The sequence below is a fragment of the Elephantulus edwardii genome, unplaced genomic scaffold (genome assembly GCF_000299155.1).
Source record: "Elephantulus edwardii isolate Elephantulus edwardi_28Jun2011 unplaced genomic scaffold, EleEdw1.0 scaffold00103, whole genome shotgun sequence".
NCBI classification, from domain to species: domain Eukaryota; kingdom Metazoa; phylum Chordata; class Mammalia; order Macroscelidea; family Macroscelididae; genus Elephantulus; species Elephantulus edwardii.
Genome location: NW_006399853.1, coordinates 7,640,962 through 7,649,420, shown reverse-complemented (window position 1 = coordinate 7,649,420; position 8,459 = coordinate 7,640,962). Strand labels below are relative to the sequence as shown.

The 8,459-nt window shown below is 37.0% G+C and overlaps 1 protein-coding gene across 1 annotated transcript in view; it reads left to right on the top strand.

Moving 5' to 3' along the window:
- Window positions 1–1,848: 1,848 nt before the first annotated feature.
- The window catches only part of STARD6 (StAR-related lipid transfer (START) domain containing 6), a 19,459-nt gene continuing 12,848 nt past the window's right edge, over window positions 1,849–8,459 (top strand). The window contains exons 1-3 of the mRNA XM_006891757.1: window positions 1,849–1,938; window positions 2,157–2,206; window positions 5,737–5,863. Coding sequence (XP_006891819.1) covers window positions 1,849–1,938; window positions 2,157–2,206; window positions 5,737–5,863 — 267 coding nt within the window. The remainder of the gene's footprint in view (window positions 1,939–2,156; window positions 2,207–5,736; window positions 5,864–8,459) is intronic.

Sequence of the window (8,459 nt, the reverse complement as noted above, 5' to 3'; positions counted from 1 at the left end):
GTGTGTCAGAGTCCGTGAGATTAGCTCAGTTCAGGGCAGATTTCAGAGCTATTGTACAGGGTCACTATGAGTCACAGGTGACTCAATGTCATATAACAACTACAATATCAATACTAAGGTAAGCCATTAAAAGGCAATTCAAATCTTAGCATTCGTATCCAAACAATTATACCTAGTAACTAGACACATCATAGCTAGTATTCAGTATAAGCAAAAATGCTCACCACAGTGGACACAATTTGTTGCAAAATCCAGCAGCGACCTGCAGAGAGTGGAAGATTTTGACCTGCAAGGGTTTTGTCTTCTGATGCCTCTGGTGTGCAGCCTTGAGAGTTTAGTTTAAATGTCATTCTATGCAGAGTTGTTTCCACAGTTAAAAGTCTCTCAGAAACAAGTACAGCCAATTAGAATCAAGGTGTTTCTTTTTAGATTAACACATTGAGTCTCTGGGCCTAACACAGCATCTTCTACTTAACACATTAAGTCTCTGGGTTTGATACAGCATCTTCTGGTTAGTAGAGGCTAAGGGTGTCACCAGAGTTGGGGCTCTGCAAGTTCTCCTTTTAGCATCATCTAATACACACTTGCTTACTAACTTCTGCTATTCCAAACCTTAACTTTAGAAGCTTGTGGTGTTAGAACTTTGAAAAATGGCATTTCATTCATTGTGCTTTCCCTTGCTGAGGTCATGATCTCCAGCTACCTCAACTGTGAACACATAGGTCTTTCAAATCATCAACAGCTGTGGGACCAATATAAGAGAGAGCACTTTCCACACTGTAGAGAGACTGTGAAGAGACTGTCAGGTCAGAGCCTGACAGAACCCTGGAAATGGAGCCAAAGTTAAAGATTTTACTTCTGGATGGCTGAATGAAGAGCTGACTTGTGATTGCTATGAGACAAAGCTTACCGGATGATTGGGAAAATTCGATGTTTATTTATGCTGCTGAACTGAACCTAGACTTCCTCTTGTTGGCTGAGAAGCTGTCTGAACTAATTGAGGAGTTGTGTCTTGATGTTAGTCTTGCTTGGAGCTGCTGTTCACTAAACCTGGACTGACTATGCGAGATCCTTTGTCTCCGTCACGCCCTAAACTATTTCCTCAATAAATCCCACAACTGTGAATAAAGTCTGTGAGTCAGTTTGCAACAAAAATTGACTGCAGGTGGCATGTCTGATCATGTAGCTATTTAGTTGGTACTATGGATATTACGATGGGGACAGTTCCCCTTTATGAAGTGAGAAGTCAAACTTGGCTCTCCCCACACTGTATCTGCTCCTTTTACAAAGCTCCATTCTAAACCTCTAACAATATGCTCTTGACATATGGTTAGAGAGGAAGCCAAGGGTCAGATCATGTACTGCCACTCACTCTAAAAAATATTCATCTCCAGGAATCCTCAATCAACACATTATAGTGGTTTACAAGGAAAAAGAAGCATGAACAGGCTGGTAGAAAAAGAACAATTTTTGTATTTCACACATTGTAGTACCTCATGTCATTCAGTCTCCATGCTAATTCACAAGATAGGTATCCCAATTTTACAACAGGAGGAAAATGGGGAGTCAGAAAAGAATATGTTTCTAAGTAATGTGTTTCACACACCTGATCCAGGTGTCTTTGACTCCAAAAGCCTGTGCTGTCTCTACTATCCCACCATTTCTCATTTGAAAGACAGTTGTGAAGACAAAAATTGTTCATATGAATCCACACTCAGCAAATGGTTATTGCCATGGCACTATGCCAGGCCTTTAGAAATAGTTTTAGCATGTAACATGGCATAATGTCATTTTCTTTTGTAGGATGACACTCTCACTAATCATTGACTTTTCAAACTTTATAGGTATATGGACTTCAAAGCAATTGCCCAGAACAGTACTCAAGAAGTTTTAGGTTACATTCAGGACACAACTGGCTGGAAATTGGTGAAAACCTCAGTAAGATTTCAAGAGTTGTGTTTTTGTATTTTTGTTTTGGTTTGGTTTTTAAAAATGATAACAGCTACTTGTAAAAACTTTTAAAAAGAAACATTTGTTTTATAAACAACCAAAGAAATGTACTCTGCTTTTGTTTGGGGGTTTATTTTTTTTTTTCCTTTTCATTTTTTCTGTACCTGACAGCTAATTTATTTGTGGATTTTTATTCCCCCTTTGAGAAAAATATAACTGTTTACAGCAAGGCTTCTAAAAATTTCAATGGAAATATGTAAGTACAATTTTCTATTTACAAGCATTGTTTTAAATTCAACACTGCCTCATTAACTCTAGCAAATTATTTGATAATGATGAAGAGATAGAAATTAACTATAAAATCATCAGATTGGAAATGTAATCATAATAAATTTTATGTTCTAATAATTTACTTTCAAATCTGAAGATAATCAGGAAAAATATTTCTAGTGAATAGTTTAATAAGTAAGATTTGATAACAAAAATTACTATGTAAAAAATACAGCATAGATAAAGAATTGCTGTAAAGGCATATTAGTATTTTCTTAGAGTTGTAGTTTATTGTCATTTAACTGCTTCATCTTTTCATTAAATGAACCATTAAGAAATATTTTATTTTCTCATTTCTCTTGCTGGTATATGCAATTTTTCCCCCTATAAGCTGCTTTTAAGGACATTTTGAGGATCTTCTTGTTTCAGTGCAAGAATATTAATGGAAATTGTGCTAACCTTATTGTTTAGACTTGTTCATTTATTGTTCATGCTATTAATGCTATCAAAGCATCTGTTTATGAGTAGTTTGTTATTAAGCCGGTTTTATTAAATGTTTTTCTTTTGGATTCTATTATTTCTTTCAAATCACTTGCTTTGTCTTTATTGCTTTTTTTAAATCTGACTTACATTTCCTTGTATAACAGTAAGTCACAAGATTAGGCTGGCGAGCTTTCTCACTGTCATGTTAATAGTTCTTAGGAAGAGATATTTTACTTTTGCTATATTTTTCTTACATTTTATTATTTTTTTATGTGTGTACTATCAAATCAGATCTGCTATCTTTTTTTATTTTTTATTTTATTATTTTTTATGTGTGTACTATCAAATCAGATCTGACTGGTACAGGAGGAGATTTCCTCTCCTTCTCCAGCAGAGCATCTGGTGGATTAGAAACGTGGACTTTTGCTATCTTAAGTTAGGTTCCTGGGTGGCTCAAAGTATTTCTTCTAGCAGCTGATCTAAAAGTTTGCAGGTTTGAACACACCCAGCGGTCCCAAAGAAGAAAGACCCAGATGCATGCATAGACATTGTAGCCACAAAAACCTTCTCTGTCACACCCTGGGCCACTGTGAATTGAACCTGACTTGATAGCACCTAACAACCACAATAAGAAACCATGCAATTATATATATTAAAAAAATATTATGAGTTATTATAAACCAGAGTCAATCTAGAGAATTTTTAATATGTGCCTATATTTTCTGAGCAATTCTGGTGGCACTGTGATTAAGGCATTTGCCTAGTAACCAAAAGGTTCCAATTCCAAACTCACCAGCCCCTCAGGAGAAAGCTGGGTGGTCTGCTTCTGTAAAAGCCTTGGTAAACCCAATGAGACTGTTCTGCTCTGTTCTTTAGGGTCTCCAAACTCAGAACTGACGCTGTCCCAGTGGTTTGGGTTGGTTGTATCGTTTCTGGGGAATTTAATATGTCAGATTTTACGATAATATATGAACTCTAATTTCACACATGGAATATGTGACATATAAGAAAACAATGGGACATGGATTCAATAAGCTATGCTGAGATAATGGATATTTCATATGTAAAAAGAATAACATATCCTACACCCTACAAAAATATCTATCAGGTAGATTATAATCCTTAATGTAAAACATGAAATTATAAAATTTTACGATAAAATGTAGAAAAATATCTTAATGGTCCTGATGTGGAAAACTAGATATTAGAGAAGGCATAAAAAGCATAAACCATCATGGACTATATTACAACATTTGGCTACATTAAAATTAGGGAGCTCTGGTGGCCTAGGGGCAAGAAGCTGCATAGCAATCCCAAAGGCACATGGTCTGAAGCCAACAGCTGCCACAGGAGAAGGATGGGCAATCTCCTTCCTAGGGATTAACTTGTCTCTGAAAACCCACTAGAGGGTCAACATTAAAATTAAACATTTCTGTACCATAAGAAAAATGTGAAAAATTAGTCTGAGAAAATAAGGTATAATTGTTGTTGTTGTGTATCAGAGAGTTGGAAGCGACCCATAGCTGGCCCTCCAGCGAGTTTTTGGAGGCAGTTAATTGCATGCGAGTAGATTGCCCATCCTTCTCCCGTAGAGTAGCTGGTGGCCTCGAACTGCACGCCTTCGGGATTGCAGCGAAGTGTCTTGCCACTAGGCCACCAGAGCACCCAATGGTATAACTGTTGTTGTTGATTGCTGTCGAGTCGAGCACGACTCATAGCAACTCTATGAACAAAAGGCCTGAAGCCTTTCTATAAGTATTGACATTAATCAAAGTTCATAGAGTTTCTAGAGGCATGTTGTTTAGGAAGTGGATGCCACGCCTGCTTCCAAATGGTATAATTAGTAAAGGGATGCTCTAGTGCATAGTTTGGTTTGGAGTTGCAACTCCCAAAGGGTAGCACCTCTCAGAACTTCAAATTCACCAGGGAATCCTCGGGGAAATCTTGTCCCATGTGTGATTTACAGGCTCAGAAAATCTATTAAAGGAGGATCATCTGAGTCAGTTCTGCCTCAATGGCCGTATGCGTTTTCAACTATACAGTGTTTAAAAGAAAATAGAATGATTACCAGAGAAAAAGAGTATCTATTGTTCAGACTTCATTTGCATGAAACAGTTTTCTGCTAAATAGTATTAATTCCGTTTCCTCACACTTCTTTTTTTTTTCCTCACACTTCTATAATATTAAACAAATGTCTTAATATTAATTACTATCAATATTAAATATTAAACAAATCCACATAAATGTTAGTCACATGATCACGTTTTTAACTTTAAGCTAGAATCTAGACTAACTCAGGATAATATTAGCTCCTCTGGGCTCTGAATTGACAAACTATTTAGCCTGTGGGCCACATCTAGTCCACTGTCTACTTATGCAAGCTAAGCACAGTTTCTGCATTTTCAAATGGTTGAAACAAAATCAAAGCAAAAATATTTCATGACATGTAAAAATGATATGAAGTTCAGCATCCAGAAGTAATCTCATTGGAATCCAGCGATGGTAATTATTTACATATTGCCTGGAATTGCTATTTTAACATACAGCAGATCTGATTAACTGCAATAGAAATCTTATGGCCACAGCGCCTAAATTAGTTACTCTCTGGTCCTCTATCACAAAGTTTGCAAATGCTTACTCTAAACCACATTACATCCTTAAATTAAGATGCTGTTTAACTATATAAATTTCTTATCCATTTATTACTGGTTTATGATAAATATAGCATGCAAAAGTTGATTAGATATATTTTAAAATGCTCTTAACTAAAATAAAAGCAGCTATAGAAACACGAGTAAAATTTGTAGAAAAATAATTTTTAAGTTGTTCATAAACATTAATTGTTCCAATGTATAAATAGATAAACCTGGCCAATTCCAGTTCATATTAGTAGTGTACTGAACTGCTGATATATTACCTTCAAGTTTTCTTTGTTATTTGTTAAATTAACATACTTTTATACTTTAATAGAATTATATTTTCAGTTTAGCTTATTTGGTAAAACTTGAATCTTCTTTATTTTACTAACAATAGCTACCGTGTTGAGGGGATAATTCCACAACCAACAAGTAAACTATCTGAATTTCTCTACCTACCTGAAAACAGAGTTACATGGGATAAGTCACTCAAAATGTACAAGACGATACACAGGATTGATTCGGTAATTTCTTGCTTAATATTAGGCTTTTACTTTATTAATACAATTTTCTAAATCTTAGTGCTTTGAGTTTGCTAAACCTGTTATATAGGGAGCTTTCCTAATGGTAAGGAGCTGCACTGCCAACTCAAAGACAAGTGGTTCGAATCCACTAGTCTCCTCTGCAGAAGATAGGCATTCTCCTCCCATGCAATTTCCTGCCTCTGTAAACCCACTGGAGGTCAGCTATGAGTTGGTTTTGACTCCAACATACACTAATGAACCTTTCATATAGCCAGTGTTTTACAGACACAAATTGAATTAAATATTTATCAAATCTTTAAACTCCCTTCCTTATTACTCAAACCCTCAATTCCAATTTTTCGGTAGGAAGGGGGGAGATTATTTTAGTAATATAAAATTAGACAACAGGAACAATAGAGATACATATTTTTGGAAACTTAAAGGACCAAAAAAGGTTTAGTTATTTTTTAAGGATAAAGTATTAAAATGTTAAATAGATTTTCCATCTTATATTTGAAACATTTTCAAATATATCATCTCAATTAAATACAGATGAAGCAAAGGGAACAAAGAGAAAATTAAAAAATAATAAGTAATTATATAGAAAATGGAAGGCATGGAGGGTGAGATAAAGGGAAGGAGAATAAGAAGTTACAGAAGTTTAGGGAAGTTTAGGGCAGAGAAAAAGATCTCTGTCGAGCAAAGGGAGAGTGGACACGCCGGAGGAAAAGAATGAATAGTTACTGGGGAAAAGGGAGAGAGGAGGAGTAGAATCTGATGCTGAGCTTGGGTATCTCATTCATCCACTTCTTGTTGTTATATGCCATCGAGTCACCTGTGACTCATAGCAACCCTCTGTACAACAGCCCTAAATTCTGCCCTATCCTGTGCCAATCTCACTATCTCCGACCCACCTACCCCCATTACCCCAGTCACTGAATCGATCCATCTCATTGAGGGTCTCCTCTCCTGCGCTGTCCCTCCACTCTCCCAAGCATGACATCTTTCTTCAAAGACTGATCCCTCCTTGCAACATGTCTATAGTATGTCAGACGAAGCCTCAGAATCTTTGCCTCCAAGGAGCAGCCCAGCTTCACCCTCTTCAGGACAAATCTGTTTTCCTAGCAGTCCATGATACATTCAATACTCTCTTAGACACCACAGCCCAAAGGCATCAATTCTCCTTCTATTATCTCTAGTCATTGTCCAGCTCTCTGATGCATACCAAGTGATTGCAAAGACCATGGCCTGTATCAGATGCACCTTAGTTTCCAGACTGACATCTTTGCAGTTCAGCACTTTAGAGAGGTCTCTAACCACAGATCGTCCTATCGCAATACGCCTTTTAATTTCCTGGCTGCTGGTGGCAAGAGTGTTGACTGTGGAGCCAAGCAACACTTAAGACAACTATTAAAAAAAATCACAATGTAGAAAATACAAAGCTCACAGAGGAATATTCTGTAAGGTCAATAATATAAAAAAACTAAAGAAAGATTTATGCATAAATATAACCAATCTTGAAGGGTTTACAAAGTTGCAAAGCAAGGGAGAAGTAAAAAAAAATTATCATGTTCATTAAAAAAAGCAATTGCTGTTATTATGTACCATCGAGTCAACTGCAACTCATAGTGACCCTATAGACACAATAGCTCTGAATGCTGCCCTATCCTGAGCCAGTCTCACTGTCTCAGACAAACCTGCCCCCATGCCACAGTCATGTAAACCCATCCCATCCAGCTGACCCTCTACTCTTCCAAGCATGATGTCATTCTCCAAGGACTGCTGCCCCCAGGCTGCATGTCCAAAATACATGGGATGGCGCTTCAAAATCCTTGCCTCCAAGGATCAACCTGGTTCCCCCCTCTCCAGGACAGACCTGTTTGTTATCTTTGCAGTCCACGGTGCATGTTCAACACTTTTCTCCAACACGATGACTCAAAGGCACCAATTCTTCTTCTGCCATCCTTAGTCACTGAAGTTGCTGGAGTCTCCCTTTTTTCAGCAGTCTCTCTTGGTCATTGCTCTCGTCTTCTCTTCCTCTATTCCGTTTTTTCCAAATAAAACTTCTTCATCTTGAACAGACTGACCTTCTGCAGCACATACAGGTTTTCTGTTTGGGTTTCTTTTTCCCACCCCCACCCCCAGCACATACAGTTTTTTTTAAAGAACAAAGAACAAATGATGGCGGGTCACCATGAGTTGCAATGTACTCTACAGCACTGTGTGTTTGGTTAACAGAGAGCAGTCAGGATTTGATTCTGTCATTACAAAGGTTTTTCTGTTTCAAGTAGAACACAACCGCTAAGCCAATGAGTACTAGAATTGATCTCTTTTGACTCCTAGGTCAGCGATCTTCTCATTAGAAAACAAAAGTAAAAGTAAATATTAAATAAATGCCCTGCATGCCTGCATAACTTTGCTATTTATTTAGAACTCCTGTGGCTTAGTTGTATCTTCTTTTTTTTTCCTATATTTTATTAATTTTCATAAACATTTACAGAGATTTTGGGTTTCCATTCATTCCTTGTTGCACTATTCTCTCTACCCTCCTCCCAGTTTGTTCTTGTCCAAATGCCACAGTGCTTGTCAAAGCCAG